The 19,370-nt window shown below is 41.9% G+C and overlaps 1 protein-coding gene across 1 annotated transcript in view; it reads left to right on the top strand.

The window, feature by feature from the left end:
- Window positions 1-13,487: 13,487 nt before the first annotated feature.
- Window positions 13,488-19,370, top strand: part of LOC308625874 (uncharacterized protein) — a gene marked incomplete at its 5' end in the record, with an annotated part of 152,829 nt that continues 146,946 nt past the window's right edge. Inside the window, one exon of the mRNA XM_081250483.1 lies at window positions 13,488-13,512. Coding sequence (XP_081106609.1) covers window positions 13,488-13,512 — 25 coding nt within the window. The remainder of the gene's footprint in view (window positions 13,513-19,370) is intronic.

Genomic DNA, 19,370 nt, shown 5'->3' with positions numbered 1-19,370 from the left:
GACAATAGCCTGAATGAAAATGGAAAGCTCCCAGGCTCCGCGCAATCTTTACAATTCCCAGTTCTAGCCACTGTGGTGTCTGGCTATTCACATTATCTTGGACCTCCTTGAAATATCCCTTGCTGGAGATTGCAGAAATGCCCATAATATTTTGCAGCTCCTCCCATCGGGAGGTGGATCTTTTCCCCATTTCTTGAATCCGGCTGAACTTATGAATTAGTTTGACCAGTAGAACGTGGCAGAAATGGAATTGTATGAGTTTTGATTCTGGGTCTCAAGAGCTGCTCTTTTAGGAACCCTGTGGCCACCAAGTGAGGACACCTTGTCTAGTATCCTGAATGGCCCACTTAGGTGCACTAGACGGCAGCCTGCCAATCCCCGTAAGTGTGTGAACACACTAGATCAGGCTTATAACTGACATGCCAGCTGTGTGCAGATGCACAAGCTATCTCAGCAGAGACCAGCTGAGCTGGACCACACCAGAAAAATGACCCAGTCTCCAAAACTGAGTTAAATAAAGGGTGCTGTTTTATGTCATTAAGTTTTGAGGTTATTTGTTATCTGGTAGTAGCTGACTGGTATGCCCCTGTACCCTTCCAATAAACTCCTAACCTATTTTTCCCCCTAAGCTGTGTGTTTTTACATCTGTGTATGTTTTTACTGGCAAACCAAAGAATCTTGACCAAGAGAGAAATTGTATCAATAGAGAAGGCTACAGAACTACAGAGAGACTGTGGAACTGATTGGCTAAGTCACTCAGGGCAGCATGCAGAAAGAATTCCCTCATTTGCATTATGTTTTACTGAAGCAGTTAATTAAGCAAGGAACCCACCACAACACCAATGGATGCCCATAAAATATTTTTATCCTTCCCTTTAATCCTTGTAATCCTTGTCCTGTGAGATACAATATATTCTGTGGTCTGGTAACCAATGCATGGTGTTGCCTTGAAGACTTTTGCTTCTTGTATCTTTTTCTAAGTGGGGGTGGTTTGTGGTTCTGACAGCTTTTTAATTTTTCCATCTAACCATGGAATTGCAGGATGGAAAAGAGCATTGTCTGACAAAATGGAGTCTGGTCTAGAGGGAAAATGGGCTAATCTGGAAATCATTCATTTTGAGGATAGGGGCCCACTGATGACATTTATGGTTTCAGTTGCTAGATATGACTGATTGGATTATCTCCCTTTAGGAGGAGAGTGGGTGAGAGTGTGTAGTTCAATGTAAGCTGTTTTAATCATGTATGGCTGGGAGACCTCATATAAGGAGACAGGTAGAGGGGTGTGTGTGTGTGTGTGTGTGTGTGTGTGTGTGTGTGTGTTTATGCATGCCAACCAAAAGGAAGAACAGACAACTTTCGGGGGGAGTATCTCTACAACTCATATCCTCTTTTTTCCTGCTTACTGTTCCCCTCCTGGTAGGACTAGATTCCCAGCAACAATGTTTGCAATTCCAGAACCTCACCGCCTGGCCATTGTTCATTGGGCCAAGGGTACATACCTAACTACAGCTGGGCCAATCACTTTCTTCTAAAAATTTGGACCTGTGAGTGAGAGATGTTTACTGGTTTTCTGAGTTGTCTGCGCCTGGACATCTAAGCTAGGGAGCTGCAGAACACCTACATTTCCCTATGTGCATGCAGAACATTGAGAGCCAGTCTGGAGAGAGGAGAGGAGAGGAGGGAAAGGGATGAGGAGGGAGGGAAGGAGAGAAAAGAGAGACATATACATACTGGGTTCTGGGTTCTGGATAACTTCCTAGCAGCTAGTTCTGGCTCTGGGGTTCCACCATATATCCTAGCAACTTTTAATAAATTCCCTTCATGATTAAGCTAATTTGAAATGGGAATCTGTTATTTGTAATCAAGAAAGGCTCAAATAAGGAAAGTTCACACCACGAAGAGGCAGTTATTTTAATTTCTTAACAATAATATGGAGGAATATTTGCCAATGCCTGGCTGTATCTAGTTTCTATTTTATTTTCTGATAGTTATGCCAGTAGTCAATCTGGGGTCCAAAAATACAGTGTGCCACTTACTCAGGTGACATTTTTATGTGCATTATTCCATTTATATTATTAGAAGAAACATATTTTTCAATCTCACAGCACATATATCTATTGTTTTTTCTTCCAGTGAATTGAGTTTTGAATACATCCTTCATCAATCTATAATTCATTTTTGGAAAATGAGTATAAATATCAGTTAACACATAAACACATGTTGTAAATGCAAACACAGTTTAAAATGTTATATCTGCTTCACAACTAGTGCTCCTCTAGCCTGTCTTTTTCCCAAGTGGTAATTCTTTCTGGAGTTCATAAATCAATATAGCTATAGTTATTCACACAGGAAATATACCACTAGTTTTACAAGTTGCATCATTTAAAGAAAAAAATACTTATCGATTTAGATTTAATGCTGATGTGTGGAGGCTTTCAGAAGTCTACTTTGAAAGTAATGCTTTTTAAATTAATTTCTTACTTTGGAGCCTAGGCAAAAAAAAAAAATTAAAAGCTCTTCATGAGAAGAAAAACATAAATACTTCAAAGGCTGTGCTGGTGAACTACGAAGTTAAGGGCTGATAAAGAGATTTTCAGGTTAGCTTAATTAGTGAAGACGATTAGATAGTGCCCTCAGCACCCACCCCAGCCAGACGATCGGGAAGAAATAACCTGTATGAGTGATACTCAGTAACCAAGTTAATCCTTGAATTGGTTACTTTTGTCTGTGCTACCAACATCATGCAGCCCTTTAATTATGATAAAGATCCATTATGGAATCGGAAAGAAAGTTGATAATCCTATTAAAGTTGTCATGATGAGGAAAGTTCTGCAATGAGCCATTAACGCTTCTCCCCAAACAAGTGCTGAAAAATCTGAGCACTGGATGGAGAAAAAGTCATGGGTGGAGGAACCTTGCTGGGAATGGGTGCAGCTTGATTTCACTGTGGAAGAATAGGTTTGAGAAAAGCCCCCCAACATCAGCACTGTTATGGGGTTCACCTTACACCTGTGGGCACTGTCATACCATTTGAAACCTGAAAGGCATTTTATATCGAATCTGACCCGATGTACTTGTAAAGATGACAACACTGAGGCCCAGAAAGGTTTGACAATTGTCCCGTGGTTACAAAGATAATTCTGCAAACTTTGGAATCAATAACAAAGCAGCTCTCATTGTTTTTGAGGGCTTGCTATGCAGCAGGTACTGTGCTAAGAGCACTGTATACACTTTCTCATTTTGATTCTGACAATTTTATTATCCCAAATTTGATTCTGAGAATAGTTGAATTATCATTAGGGCATGATATTATTACTATATCATTTTACAGATGAGGAAACTAAGGCAGAGGGTAGTAAGTACACTGCTCAATGGCGGGCAGCCAAGACGTGTCAGGGCTGTGTTGGAACTGCGATCGGACCCTTCCAAAGCCCCAGGCCCAGCACCTCCAATCACACCATCATGCTTCCATGCTCTCCATCTCTATCAGAACTTTATGAGGCCTTTATGGAGCAGTTCTCCACTCACAGAAGAGCTCCTAGTTTAATAACAGGCAATGTAGCTGTCTGAAAAAATTTTTAATAATAAAATTTAAAAGGCAGCCTGGACTTGAATAGTATGACAATAAATAGTAAGTAATGTGGACTTTTTCAAACAGGAGAGTGGGATTTTGTTATAATTCAAGGGAATGACCTGGCTCTTAATATTTGACAGTGACAAGGAATGTGAACATAATATTCTTATTTAGAAAGTATTTTATTCACTGTATATTTAGGTATTAGACTAATCTCGGTGGAAAAATTCACGAGGCAGCTGTGTATTCATTGGCCATATGCCACGTTCTCTCCGAGCCAGACTTGATGAAATCTGATTCACATTTGGGAGAGACCAGCTGCCTGCCCAGCGCCCAGTAGTAACAGGAGCCCACTACCTGAGGGCATTCTGCAGGGGCAACTGGTTTAGCGGGAAGGTATATTTCATTTAAGAAAAAGAAAGCTGGGAAAGGGACCAAGTATTTCCTTTCCAATCACTTGTAATAATAGAAATTACAATAAAATGTTTTTTAATTTTAATTAAATAAATACATTTAACAATGCAGTTAATTAAATTTCTTATAATAAAAGATATTCAGTTACAAGTTATAATCTACAGTCCTAGCGGTAGGGGCTGGTCACTGCTAGCAACATAAAGCTATTTTGTGGGCCTCAGATTTCCCTCCAATGCTTTTGACAGAAATATTCAAATATGCGGACAGAAACCCTCTCAAAGCCTAACGCTTAAATCTCTGTCATAAAGTTGATGATATCATTAACTGAGCACAGAAAAGAGAAGACCTAAGTTTGAATGTTAGGTTGGCAAACAAAGCCCTGAGTGAAAATGGTCACCGACCTCTCCTGTGTTTCACTTTCTGCCTTCAAAATAACAACAGCGGCAGCAGAGGCACCATTAGATAGCACTTAGGAGGTGTCAGGCACTGTTCTAAGCACTTCTCACATATTAATGGATTTAACCCTTCATTTTCCTCATTGTAGAAGTAGGGAAGCTGAGGCGGAGGGAAGGAAGGTCATGGTAACTTCCCTGCAGTTACACAGTGAGTGATGGATACACGATTCAGCTCCACAACTCATAAAGTTATAAAGTATGAATTTATACTATCTTACCCACAACTCCTCTTCATCCGTTGAGGGTGTAAGATCTCTGGATTAGTGAGAATCCTTTCAAACACAAATGACAGAAATCCTCTTAAACTGGTTTATGCAAAAAAGGGAATTGCTCGTGAGAATTTAATGTCCAGGGTAGATCCAGGAACAGCTGGATCCAGGAAGTCAAAGAATTAAATCAAGACTCTTTCTCCATCTCTTCTTTTCACCATGTAAGGTGTTATCTTTAGGGGGCTTTCCCCTTAGGTCAGGTCCCAGCATTTCCAGGCATAGATCCTCAAATCTACACAGCCGATACAGATAAAAGGCTTTGGCGGCACCTGTAAACCTCTGAACTGAGTTTCACCAGTTCTGATTGGTTTGTTCTGGACCAAGGGACATCCCTGAACCAATCACACTGGCTAGAAGAGCAAGATGTTGTGATTGGCCTGGGTCACGTGTAACTCTTGGAGTCAAGGGTGCATTCAGTTTGACCTGAGTGGGTCATGCAGACTGAAGAAAAAGAGGTGTGGTTCTTCAAGAAAAATCAGGGCACTGTTACCAGAGAAAGGGGGTGGATGCTGGGTAGGGAAAAAAGGACAGATGCCACTCCAATTAGATTGTTGCTTTGACAATTTCCAGCACTAAAAGCCTATAAATTGCTGCCAAAAGAGGGAAGGAAGGGAAAGACGAGGCTGTGGTGTGTATGTAAGTCCTATCACAATTAAATTACCAAAACTCATTTCCCCTCTAGTGACGTCAAGAATTCCTTTGCTACAAACCGCTTACCAAAATAGCTAGAATAATAAACGACAAGATTTAAGTAAAAAATTTTATGCTATGTTATAGTATTAAATGTATATAATTTGGGCCTCCCTGGTGGCGCAGTGGTTGAGAGTCCGCCTGCCGATGCAGGGGATACGGGTTCGTGCCCCGGTCTGGGAGGATCCCATATGCCGCGGAGCGGCTGGGCCCGTGAGCCATGGCCGCTGGGCCTGCGCGTCCGGAGCCTGTGCTCCGCAACGGGAGAGGCCACAACAGTGAGAGGCCCGCATACCACAAAAAGAAAAAAAAAAAAAAAAAAAAAAAAAAAAAAAAAATGTATATAATTTCACACTCTAGTTTTATAGTATTAAAAAAGTGACAATCTAAAAATCCAGTGGTAATGATTGATTAAATGTTATGATATATCCATACAATATATACTTATGAGAAGTGATGTTTTTGTTTTATTGTTTGTTTTTTTTTTCAGTAGGCGGGCCTCTCACCGCTGTGGCCTCTCCCGTTGCGGAGCACAGGCTCCGGACGCGGATGCGCAGGCCCAGTGGCCATGGCTCACGGGCCTAGCCGCTCCGCGGCATGTGGGATCCTCCCGGACCGGGGCATGAACTTGTGTCCCCTGCATCGGCAGGCAGACTCTCAACCACTGCGCCACCAGGGAAACCCAGAAGTGATGTTTTAAAAGAATATTTAGTTATATGTGAAACTATTAAAGATATAACGTCAATTGGAAAAAGGTTAATGGATACAAAAAACACATAGTATGCTTCTAATATTATTAAAAAAGAAACATCTGTTTTCTGTTTATATAGAGTAAAAGTGCTGGGAGCAAAAATACATCAAAGTATCAACAGTGGCTATCTCTTGGTGGTGGGGTTTTGAATAATTTTAATTCCCTTCTGTACACTTTTCTGTATTTCCGTATTTTCTACAATGAACATGTAATACATTTATAAGCAGGGGGAAAAAACCACATAAAGTGGTTGAACAGGAGATTTTGAACTTGTGCCTGGTAAATCTGAGTCAGTGTACAGTGAGAGATGAAGTGTACACAGCACAAGAATTAAACATAAAACACTCTTGGAGATAACCAAAAGTTGGTTATATTTGCCTACTTCAAAAGGCTGTTTTGTAAGTTCTTTCTCTAATAACTTTAAGCCTTGATTATATACTAGAAGAATATTTATCCAGGTGTGCCCAATTCTAAAGCACTTGATATAATGTCAGAAACCTCAGGCTAATTAGATAAAGATAATTCTTTCTATTACAAAAATACTAATTATGTCACACATGCATTGTGAATTTCCACTAGATATATGGAAACCCTTTCTGTGCATTTGAATTGTGGGTCAGTTTCCAAAAGTTCTATTTGCATCCACTTTTCAGGGCAGCATATCTAATATGCAAAGCCAGATAAGATTAAGCCATATAAAATTGCAAAAATTGGGAGTAGCTGGATTTTATGCATAGATTTAAAATATAACTGATAAAAAAAATCACATCTGTTTAGTTGAACTGTCAACAAAGGACCAAGAAGCAGTAGCTGAAATATATAATCATTTTTATCACTGTCATCATCATCATCACCATGAGCATCACCATCAGCACCTCATTTCTTTAAGTTTCAGCATCATTTTATGTGTGCTATTACATTTTATCCTAGCAAGGCTGTTATTAGTATTGCTCTTATAAGAGAACTAAGGCATGAAACAAATAAATGGTTATTCCAAGGTCATTCTCAGAGCAAGGTGTAGAATTCAGGTCACTTACTCCTTGATTTGCTGTTTTTATATCACCACCTCTAATTTGGAAGTAGATTTTCAATGTTATAAAACTAATGAAATCTTTATTTTGCAAGGATCTTTACATTTTACAAATTCCTTTTACGTATATTCTGACAGATGACATAGCTTCTAATTTCAGTCTAAGAACAGTACTGTGAGGTAGTAATAGCAGCTGATACTGACTTGAGTCTTTATCAAACAACTTTTCATATATCATCATATTGTGGTCGGCAGCCTTAAAGGGGACCTCAGTGATCTGTTCCTCCTGGTACTCATGCCCCTGTGTAACTCCCTCCCCTGAGTATGGGCTGGAACTAGTGTCTTGTCTCTAACGAACAGAGTACAGCCCAAGGGATGGGATGTCGCTTCTGAGATGAGGTTATAAAAAGACTGTGGCATCCATCTTGGAATCTCTCACTCTCAGCCCTAGCTCTGGGGAAAGCAAGCTGCAACACCTGGGAGAAGCAAGCTGTGTTGATAATAGCTCTATAGAGAGGTCCATGTGACAGTGAACCTAAGTCTCTGGCCAGCCAGTATCTGAGGCTTGTCAATAGCTACATGAGTGAGTCTGAAAGCGTCTCTTCCCTCAGTTGCCCCTTGAGATGTCTGCACTCCTGGTTGACCCTTTGATTGCAGCCTTGTGAGAAATCTGAGCCAGAGGACCCAGCTAAACCATGCCCAGATTCCCGACCCACATAAACCCTGAAATAATGAAAATCTGTTGTTTTAAGCCATTAGACTTTGGGGTAATTTGTTATGCAGCAATGGATAACTAATACATATTTTAAATTCCCATAGTAGCCCTACGAGGTAGTACTATTATGCCAGCCCTGTCTAACAAATGAAGACATTAAGGTTTAGAGAGGTAAGTAATTTTCCCCAAAGCAAGCAGTTAGCAAGTGGCTGAGCTGGGATTTGAACCTGGCTCGCTGAACTCCAGAGCTTGAGTTCCATGCTGAATTGTCCCCTTGGAGGAAGACAAGATGCAGTTTGACTTAACACAGGTGATCATGTAAAGGATGAATTCCTACAGCACACACTGATTTGAGAAACTTCTATAGAGGTGGCAGGTGTCCAACGGTAATGATGACAAACCATGCAGCTCACAAGACAGGAGGCAGGGATGTTAATCCAGGCTCTCTGACCTTAAGTCTTTGCTCCATGCATCCTCACCCTTAGATTCATGCTCATTTTTGTTAAACCGGCAAACCATATGCTACTAATACCACATGTTTTAATATAATAACAGTAATGTGTAGCAATTGTATTAACAATAGTATGAACCATAAATTATTAATTAAATGCATGTCAGTGTTAAATATGCCTGAGAAAGAGGCACTCAGTACACTAAGGCACTCAGTACACTAAGGCACTCAGTACACTAAGGCAATACCACATGTTTTAATATAATAACAGTAATGTGTAGCAATTGTATTAACAATAGTATGAACCATAAATTATTAATTAAATGCATGTCAGTGTTAAATATGCCTGAGAAAGAGGCACTCAGTACACTAAGGCAATATGAGAGATTATCCAAAAATCAGTGGGACCTGGCTGCCACCTTTTTGGTAAAGGTATAAATCGCCACGGATGTGCTGGAGAAAACCACTCTATCCGCATCACAAGAGCACTGTCTCTGCTACCAAGCTGAAAACCAAGCAAGACTCGTGAGCTTGGAGATTTTTGTTTCCTCTAAAGTCATTTTCATGCCTTCTTGATAAGATGCTTCATTTATATGTAAGTTGCCAAATCCTGGGGTCAGCACATTTTGGCCCTCCAATACCCTGGACATCAGGTGAGGCCTCAGGTGGCCTTAGAAACAGGCTTATCATGTCACAGAAAGGCTGAGGAGATTACACTGCTTTACTAGTTTAGAATCTATGAAATATGCTTGCCAATATGAATGTATCCTGTAAATTTATTTGCTAATTGCCAACTACTAATAAAATGTCATATTTAATACTTGATTTTTTTTTAGACCATCTTTGTAAGGTACTGAATTAGGTTCAGAGGGACAGAATGATCAGAAAGTTAAAACAGTTCAAATGAAAACATAATGAAAGAGGAAACTCTGCTTCTTTCCTTGAATGTTTACTTAAATTATGCTGGACTATACGGTAGGGGAGTATTTATGGATTACTAAATGTCCACTTCTTCTGCCAGGTGACAAAAATTTCTTTGAGAAGGGCAGAGTTCAACATTAAAATCTGCACCATGAAATAAAGTTTTAAGAGGTAAGCTGCTTGTCATCAAAAAGAGCACAAATAACAAATGTTGGCAAGGATGTGAAGAAAAGGGAACCCTCATACATAATAAGTAGGAATGTAAATTGGTGCAGCCACTGTGGAAAACAGTATGACGGTTTCTCAAAATACTGAAAATAGAACTACCTTATGACCCAGCAGTTCCACTCCTGGGTATATATTTGAAAAATCAAAAACACTAATTTGAAAAGATACAGGCACCCCAATGTTCACAGCAGTATTATTTACAATTGCTAAGACATGGAAGCCACCTAAGTGTTCATCGGTAGATAAATGGATAAAGAAGACATGGTATAGGGACCTCCCTGGTGGTCCAGTGGTTAAGACTCTGCCTTCTAATGCAGAAGGAGCGGGTTTCATCCCTGGTCAGGGAACTAAGATCCCACATGTCGTGGGGTGTGGCCAAAAACTAAAAAAAAAAAAAAAGAAGATGTGGTGTGTGTGTGTGTGTGTGTGTATGTGTATATATATATACACATATACACACAATGGAATACTACTCAGCCATAAAAAAGAACAAAATTTTGCCATTTGCAGCAATATAGATGGACTTGGAGGGCGTTATGCTAAGTGAAGTAAGTCAGACAGAGAAAGACAAATACTGTATGATATCACTTACATGTGGAATCTAAAAAATACAACAGACTAGTAAATATAACAAAAAAGAAGCAGACTCACAGATATAGAGAACAAACTAGTGGTTGCCAGTGGGAGGGGGAGGGGCAATATAGGAGTGGGGGAGTAGGAGGTACAAACTATTGGGTGTAATATAGGCTCAAGGATGTATTGTACAGCATGGGGAATATAGCCAATATTTTGTAATAACTGTAAATGGAGTGTAACCTTTAAAAATTGTATAAAAATTTTTGGGGCTTTCCTGGTGGCGCAGTGGTTGAGAGTCCGCCTGCCGATGCAGGGGACGCGGGTTCGTGCCCCGGTCCAGGAGGATCCCACGTGCCGCGGAGCGGCTGGGCCCGTGGGCCATGGCCGCTGGGCCTGCACGTCCAGAGCCTGTGCTCCGCAACGGGAGAGGCCACAGCAGTGAGAGGCCCGCGTACCGCAAAAAAAATAAAAAATAAAAATTGTATAAAAATTTTAAAAGGGGGAAAACCAAAAAGATGTAAGCTACTTAAGTAAGGATACTGTTCTTGTTCATTTATGGTAATACAGGAGAGAATTAGAGTGCCACACGGTGTGGTCAGAAACCATGGAGTGATAAATATTACAGAATTCATGGAGATGAGTTTTGGAATGTGAAGTCCCTTCCTGTAGGGTCCTCTTCCTTCAGCTTCTTCAGATGAGGTGGGCTTTCATTTCCCATTCTTCTGGGACTCTGACAGAATCTTTTGACATTTCTCAGGCCTGTTTTCTCCCCAGTGATTTGCAAGCTTTGTAGATATCCCTACAATAATACTGTTGCCAAGCAGGCAAGCTATTGGCTTTTGTATATTTTTGTATACTCATCTTCGTGAGTTCCTCCATTCTTTTTAACGGCACTTTTCATTTATTCACTTGAGTTCTCCTAGTAGATAATCACATCATCTATAAATAATAATACAGCTACAGCCTGACCAGTATTTATAACACCTCTTTTCTAGTCTTTTGTTTTTCTTTTTCTCTTTTCTTTTCTTTTTTCTTTGCTCTCCTTCCTTCCTCCCTCACTCCCTTCCTTCCTTCCTTCCTTCCTTCCACATTGATTAAAACATTTAGATGAAAGTTAAATAATGGTAATATTAGCAGGCATCCTTGTCTTATTGTTATAGTGTTTTACCAGTAAGCATGATGTTGGCTATTGTTTGAGAAAGATGTTCTTACTGTGGAAAACTGTTCCTTACTGTTTCTTTTATTAATAAATTTATTTCTTCTACTTCCGGTTTACTAGTTTTTAAAAAAATTAGGAATATATATTGAATTTTGTAAACTTTGGGTAGCCTTTGAGATGAACATTGGCTCACTGATGTGATATTTTTGCTCATTTTAAAAGGAAGTTTGCTTTCCCCACAAAGAAGACTGTGATAATAAAGTATTTGCAACATGACAGCAAAATGTTTTCTTGCTTAAAGATGACACACCTCTAATCTGGGTTTTAGTTCTTTGAGTTCCCTTATACGTTTTCTGTTTCTTTTGCTGTGACAAAGACATTTTCTTTTGTATGGCATGCTGACCCCGTGGCCACCCCCCTCACCCCCACCACCCACCCAGATCCATGCTACCCAAAGTGTGGTGTGCAGACAAGCAGCATCAGCATCACTGGGAGATTGTGAGAAATGAAAATTCTTGCCCTCCCCACCCTACTGATTAGTAGCTTTGCAGGTGAGGCCCAGGCACCTGAGGTTTAAGATGCTTCCCAGGTGGTTCTTCTGCACACTGAGGTTTTAGAGGCATCACTACAGAGCACGCAGAAGCCATGTGACTTTCTAGGTGCAGAGCAATGACAAATGCAACTCCACAGTACCACCCTGGGACCAGCCTCTTCTCCTGCATGTACAGAGGGGGGATTTGTGAGTGGATCCAGAGTGTGGAGATGGAGTGGCTGGAGAAAGCAGCGCACAAGAGCATGCTCTGGGGCTGATCTGAGGCAAAGTTTAGTCATTAAAAGAGGAAAAATTCTTGCCGACAGGGTTCAGGGCAGTGGAACTCAGCCTGGATCCATCGCTGTTTATTTTGTACAAGACCAGCGCCACATCCTTCACCTAAACTTAGGTCAGGATTATTTCTACAACACCCCCACAAGAATAATAATGAAGACAGTGATTGTAATAATACCTCAGCTCCTTCACAGCCTATGTTACACTACCCTTACTTTACTCCTCACAGTAGGTCTAGAAGGCAGGAATTGTCATTCTCATGCTAGAGATGGGACACCCAAGGCCCAGAGCGATCAAAGAACTTACTTTAGGTAATAAGGGAGGGGGAGGCATCAGATTGCAATCAAGCAAAGAAAACTGGAGAACTGCAGTAAGAATGCTGGAGAAAATTAACACAGCGAAGACCAAAAACTAATGACATTTTCTTAACAGACCGTGTTTCTTTCGTAATGATGCTTTTGCAGACACTAAAACCGTTTTTGAAAGGAGACCAAACAGTGGGAGGAAAAGCAAATAGGACCCAGGAATGGAGCTCGGATGGATGCAGAGTATAGTTCTGCCCTTTCTGGGTCACAAAAGTGTTGGGGAGAGGCCCTTGGTAGGAATTCATGGGAAAGCTGGGAGCAGCAGCCCCAGCATTAAAGGCAAAATGGAATGAATCATGAGGTCAGAGGCAGAGTTTCCAGCTCAGGGGCTGCTGTGTGTGCTGTGTGAGCAGGGGTTTCCCCAGCAGAATCTGCTCCGAGAGGTTCTTCAAACTGATAAGTATCATCCAGTCCCTTGTCAAAGATGTACAGCAAAAACCCCTTTACAGAATAGCATGTTACTGAGTTGAATAGGCAGAGATAGTAAGGAGAGGTTTTCATGAGCAGTTTTTCTATTATATTTCAGTCTTCATGCAGGTCCAATTATAAAGGAGCAGTTACAGCAAAGTCTTTCTCAGGCGTTAAATACAGGCATCACCATTACAGGCATGCATATGCACACACACACACGCACACACACACACACACAGTCCATTTAGGATCATCTAAAAGGTTACTACTGAAGACAGTTGGCAGTATAGCCTCCCCACCTTCTTAAGAGAAGTTCTGCATCAAGGGGTCACGTGTGTTTATAGGGGGTCTTGGCACCCTTCTTCTCTGAGTGGTTTAAGTGATGTATTTACTTGCTGAAATGGTAGGGAGGAGAGATGAAAGGCAAATTGGCAAATTAGTTACAACACTTTGGAAGCTCTTCAGTGGCTTAGAAACCTGGGTATAATGAAAAAAGTCAATGCAGATCTCACAGTTAGAAGGAGCAGCCTGGAAAGTTATCTAGCTTAACCGTCTCTTGTTGGAGTCCATATAAAAAAATGTCCTGAGATGGACACAGAGACATGCTGCCCAGATCTCTCCTTCAAGACAGGGCTTGTACATTTGCAGCAACATGGATGGACGTAGAGATCGTCACAGTGAGTGAAGTAAGTCAGATAGAGAAAGACAAATATCATATGATATCGCTTATATGTGGAATCTAAAAAAAGGGTACAAATGAACTTATCTACAAAACAGAAATAGAGTTACAGATGTAGGAAACAAACTTATGGTTAGCAGGGGGGAAAAGGGGGTAGGGATAAATTGGGAGATTGGGATTGACATATACACACTACGATATACGAAACAGGTGACTCATAAGGACCTGCTGTATAGCACAGGGAACTCTTTTCAGTACTCTGTAATGGCCTATTATGGGAAAAGAATCTAAAAAAGAGGGGATATATGTACATGTATAACTGATTCACTTCGCTGTACACCTGAAACTAACACAACATTGTAAATCAACTATACTCCAATAAAAAAATTTTAAAAAATTTAAAAAAAAAAGAAAAGAAAGGGCTTGTAGCCAGGCCGCTGGGTTTGGGTCAGGACAGCCCTTTCAGGAATGTCCTCAGCTGCAGAGAGCTGGGTTGTGCCCTTCTCAGGGCAGCCACTTTCAGTTCCTGCCGGAGGAAAGGTTGGGAAGCCTGACCCTGTGGCCCAGCTTGGGATGACTCTGGTGGATCATTCTAGAATGCTCAGATGCCCCCCCAGAGGCCCACACTGCAGCTCAACTTCTCCCTCTGCCCAATCCTGCTTCCTCCCCTTCCTCTGGTGTGGTTCCCCTGGGCATTCCCTAAGACACATCCGGTACCATAAATCCCATCTCAGCGTGTGTTTCTTGGAGAGCCTGACCCGTGACAGGTCCCCAGCAAAGCCAAGTACACAGCCCATTGGCGGTCTAACTGCATTTTCAGATAGTGCTTGTCTTTCGTTAAGTGCTGGCATCTGCCGCTCTGCACATTTTAACTGGGTCAGTCCCCCTGAACCAACCAGAACAAGACTAGGCTCTCGGGGCTTCCCTGGTGGCGCAGTGGTTGAGAGTCCGCCTGCCGATGCAGGGGACATGGGTCCGTGCCCCAGTCTGGGAAGATCCCACATGCCACGGAGTGGCTGGGCCCGTGAGCCGTGGCCACTGAGCCTGTGCGTCCGGAGCCTGTGCTCCACAGCGGGAGAGGCCACAACAGTGAGAGGCCCGCGTACCAAAAAAAAAAAAAAAAAAAAAAAAAAAAAATCTATGATGTTGGAAGGCAGGTAGTGGTTACATTTAGGGAGGAGGGTAAAGGAGTGATGGGGTGGGGTCTGAAGAGATTTGTGTAGTGAAGAGGTTCTATTTCTTATCTTGGTGGTGGTTAGTTACCTGGATATGTTCACTTTGAGAAAGGTCACTGAGCTTAACACTTATGATGTGTACACTTTTTGTATGTATATTATTCTTAATAAATACATTTAAATACATTTACAAATTCTGTAATGATTCCCCCAGGCCTACAGGGTAAAGTCCAAAGTCATAGGATCCCCTCCATGACCAACATTCTTTTCAAACCTTCTCTCTAGCTATTCCCCTTGTGTGTGTTCACGTCACTCACTCTGGATTTTTTGCAGCTTCCTGAAAAGGACAGCAGGTCCAGCAGTTGGATGACAAATGTAGTTTCTAAATGAATGAATGAATTGTAGGGGTTGATAATATTTACCCTGCAGTGCGTTTTTTTTTTTTTTTAATTTTTTTTTTTTTTTTGTGGTACTTGGGCCTCTCACTGTTGTGGCCTCTCCCGTTGCGGAGCACAGGCTCCGGATGCGCAGGCCCAGCGGGCATGGCTCACGGGCCCAGCCGCTCCGTGGCATGTGGGATCTTCCCAGACCGGGGCACGAACCTGTGTTCCCTGCATCAGCAGGCGGACTCCCAACCACTGCGCCACCAGGGCAGCCCCCTGCAGTGCTTTTGTGAGCATCAAATAAAAGAATATATGTGCAGTTCTTAGCACAATTCCTGAAGCACTGAAGACACTCATCATACATTAGTTCCCTCCTCTTTTCCCCCTTCCACCATATACGAATGGGCTTATGAAAACTCTGCACATTATTATGATACTGTAGCTGAAGTCATTTTCTAGGAGGTATTGCCTATCAATCTCACTCTTAGGCAGAGTTTACTCCTGAAAGATACTCTGGCTTGTCTTTGATTCCCAAGAATACAGATCTTGACACAAATTTGACTTTCTTGGGCAAGCTGTCCCAACCAAACCCATACTTTCAAGTTTAAGTCAGATCCTTCCCAGATCCCTTGGAAACATCACCATATACCCATTATTTGATAAAGGGATAAAGAACGGCTGCAGATAAGGAAAGACATTTCTCAGGGTCTGGTTTTACTTTACCTGGGCATTTTCGGTAGATGGGATCATTAGAAGGATCTGAGAGCTTTAGAACTGCAAGCTGCTGCTGCTATTGGCTACTACCTTTCAAAATATTACCTTCTTACCCTAAAAATGCTTTCTTTCTCAAGCCAGATTTCACAAAGACCTTCCATCTGGTCTGTACTGATAACTAGAATCTTGAGATGCTCATTCCTCTTACAACTTAAAATGATCCGCATGTAGAAGGATTGGGTTTTACAGCTTCTTCCAAAGGATTTTGTCTTCCTAATCCTACAACGCACGTGTTGAGAACGGGTGACCAGAAGAGAGTCCTAACAACAAACCTGTTACAAGTGTTCTGGTTATGTGCATTTTTCAGAACTAAAAGCACTGGGTCTATTAGGACAAAGACCATAGTGACCAGGTAATCCACAGTGGATGAAACAAACAAACAAACAATAAACTAAAAGTGAAAAATAAAATCAGAATCAAACTGTATCAGAAACAGAATTCTCAAAGATTTTGCCAATTTGTTGTGATTCAGGAATATGCCAACTGACTGAACGATCTCTGTAAATTCTGGCTCTCAGTTTCTTAATCCACAAAATGTGGAAACAAATACCAAATTATAAAAAGGTGATGGGATACTGATGAAAGTCCTTTCATTCCTAGGAAGATAGACTTTGGAAAGATGACTGGCCCCAAGCTTTAGAGGCCCCAGTACTAGTTTTAGAAAATAACTCAGGGAGGAGAAAACAGAAGTCAGATGCTCTAAAGAGCCACTGCCCCATTTCCCCCCCTTTTCTCTTCCCTCTCCAGCCATCTGCCCCTCTTCCTCACCCATATAGCATACTCATCTTCAGTGTTTCCCTGCAATTAATGTTCATATAATTTCCCATGCATAAAAATGTGGTAGGTGGAGCAGAAAGGAGCATAAAGCATAAGATGCCCAGATTCACCTCTGCCATGAGATGGCCTTGATAAAATGTGGTATGAACAATAAATCCTTATTTGGTTGAAATTCACCACTTGAACAGCCTCAAGCTTATTTTCTCATGTAAATAAGCCTACGGAAATAGAGGGAAGCCCTCTCTCTATTAAAATATTAGACTTAAATCTTGTACTTTTAAAGGACAGTATAGAAATAAAGTTCCAAGAAAGACTACAGAAACATGAAAAAATGACACGTGTATACAGGTGAGGCGTGGAAATCAGATGCTTGATTAGTGCGAAGATAACCCAGCAGGTCAGGGCCTGAGGTTTTCTGCAAAGGGATCTACTTTCGATTTGAAGCCTTGAGATCCTGGTGGTGATTGGGGGGTGGTTTAATACGTCCATGGGGAAGTACTTGAGCCAGCCGGGGACAAGGTGCCACTAGAGACATATTTCACTTCACTCTCCAGTAAGAATCTCATCGAACAGCAGGGAATGGAAACATATTGCAGTGTCATCTGGGCTAAAGATGTGTCCTGCATTTTTATCTCTTCCTAGGTCCCATCTCTGAGAACCTTGGCTATTTTCCTCCAAAGAATAGAAATTTATTTACATGATTGATGCTGACCAGGCATCACTAAGAAGAAATGGGCAGCAGATGTTTCTGAACAGATACCAGAAAGGCTAACAAAAGTGATATCAGGGAGGGCTTCCCTGGTGGCTCAGTGGTTAAGAATCTGCCCGCCAATGCAGGGGACATGGGTTCAAGCCCTGGTCTGGGAAGATCCCACACGCCACGGAGCACCTAAGCCCATGTGCCACAACTACTGAGCCTGTGCTCTAGAGCCCGTGAGCCACAACTACTGAAGCCCATGCGCCACAACTACTGAAGCCCGCGCCCCTAGAGCCTGTGCTCCACAACAACAAAAGCCACCACAATGAGAAGCCCGCACACCACAATGAAGAGTAGCCCCTGCTCACCGCAACTAGAGAAAGCCCGTGTGCAGCAGCGAAGACCCAATGCAGCCAAAAATTAAATAAATGAATAAAATAAAATTTAAAAGCTCAACATGTGCCTAAGGGCACGGTGTGCCAGGAGCACTGGCCTGGGAATATGCCCTGTGTAAAGTCACCATGGGCAGTAGAAGAGAAGAGAAGGAAAACTTGAGTTTACTATGTTGATTTCCGTGGAATTTTAAATTTGTCAGCTGGTGGACATAAACGGCCAATTTGAATACTTTTTACTATGAAAACAATCTGTGAAGTCTTCATCCCTGGAAATCTTCCCAAAAGGAACAATGACCACCTAAAGGGATGTTTGGGCATGCATAAACCATGATTCTCAGAATCTGAGTCTCAGCTACATTATTTTTTTGAGCTCTTTTCCAGCTCTTTCCAGCTCATCATGAGATCTGCAGCAACCCTTGGGCTTCGACAGCCCATATCAGGTGATGATGACATGATAGTTAAGTTCTATCAACAACGATGAATCAGGATGTGAATGAGCTTCTCTGTATAGTTCTCTAGTGATGAAATACCGGGCAGAAGTACTTCTCCCACTTCTATGCAGCAAAATGGTTAGTAGTGGAGGTGCTATGCAATTTTAGAAATAAGCAACATACTTTGCTTTAAACATGATTACAGAAATTGAGCTGAGCCCCATTTAGGAGGCCTGCTTCATTTTCACAGTTCTGCGGTCTGGGGGCTAAATTTCTGAAGGGAGGAAAAAGGCAGGCAGGCAGGCAGGCATATTTTATGCATTTGCTAAGCTGCCCTCAGATGCTTCTACTCATTTATTTGTTGAAGACAGGGTCATCTCATTGAATTCAGCAGGTAAACAAGTACACCAGCAAGAGAAGAAAGGCTGGCTCATAATCTCCTCTGTATTTCAAATATGTATTTCTAATATGTTCCCCATGGAAGAGACTGCACAGGGAACCAGACCCAGGCCCCTGCTTCCTGCCCTTTGAACAGGGTTAATTCAGGGAAGTCCCGGATTCCCAAGTCCACCCTGGGTGTTTAAGGTCATGCACATTGCATCTGAGTGTGTAACTATGGCAAACATACATTGCGGAGCAATGTCAAGTTCAGATCTGAGCATATACTGCTTGGAGCTGGGAGTGAGAGAAAAATGGTAAGAGAACCCTGAATTATTTGGGGAAAAAACCCCTCCCCCAATCCATTTGACCATCTATTAGTCCCTCCCAGACTCTGAGAGGTTTGCTGCAGGAAGCGCGGAAGGACAATAAGGAAGGTTAGGAAGAAGCACCTGGGAGGCTGACACCCTCTGCTTCATCCTTCTAACTCAAGGACAAGCAGGGTTAGGCTGAATACAAGCTCTTACCCCAAACTGGACGCAGACGGAAACACATAAAAGTATATGATATTTTAATAACGCACAACCTTGTATGAGCCTGAGATAGGAGCAGGAACCACTTCCATTGAGCTTCAATTCCCTTTCATTTTCACTACGTAGGGGGCCAGTCTCTCACCTTGCAGTACTGGGTGGAAAGAGCTTTAGACTAAACTTCCCGTCTTCACTCGCATTTCCAAGCTTTATTTGGTAATTTAAGAAAATGAGTCAGCCCCATCACCTCCCCACCTGGGTATTTTCTTTCTCAGGAGCACATCACTGTTTCCTGACCGCTGGCGCAACCGTGCCT

Source organism: Mesoplodon bidens (assembly GCF_964165515.1).
Source record: "Mesoplodon bidens genome assembly, chromosome: 12".
Taxonomy (NCBI): Eukaryota; Metazoa; Chordata; class Mammalia; order Artiodactyla; family Ziphiidae; genus Mesoplodon; species Mesoplodon bidens.
Note: the sequence above shows the minus strand (reverse complement) of the source record. Positions and strands in the feature narration are given on the sequence as shown.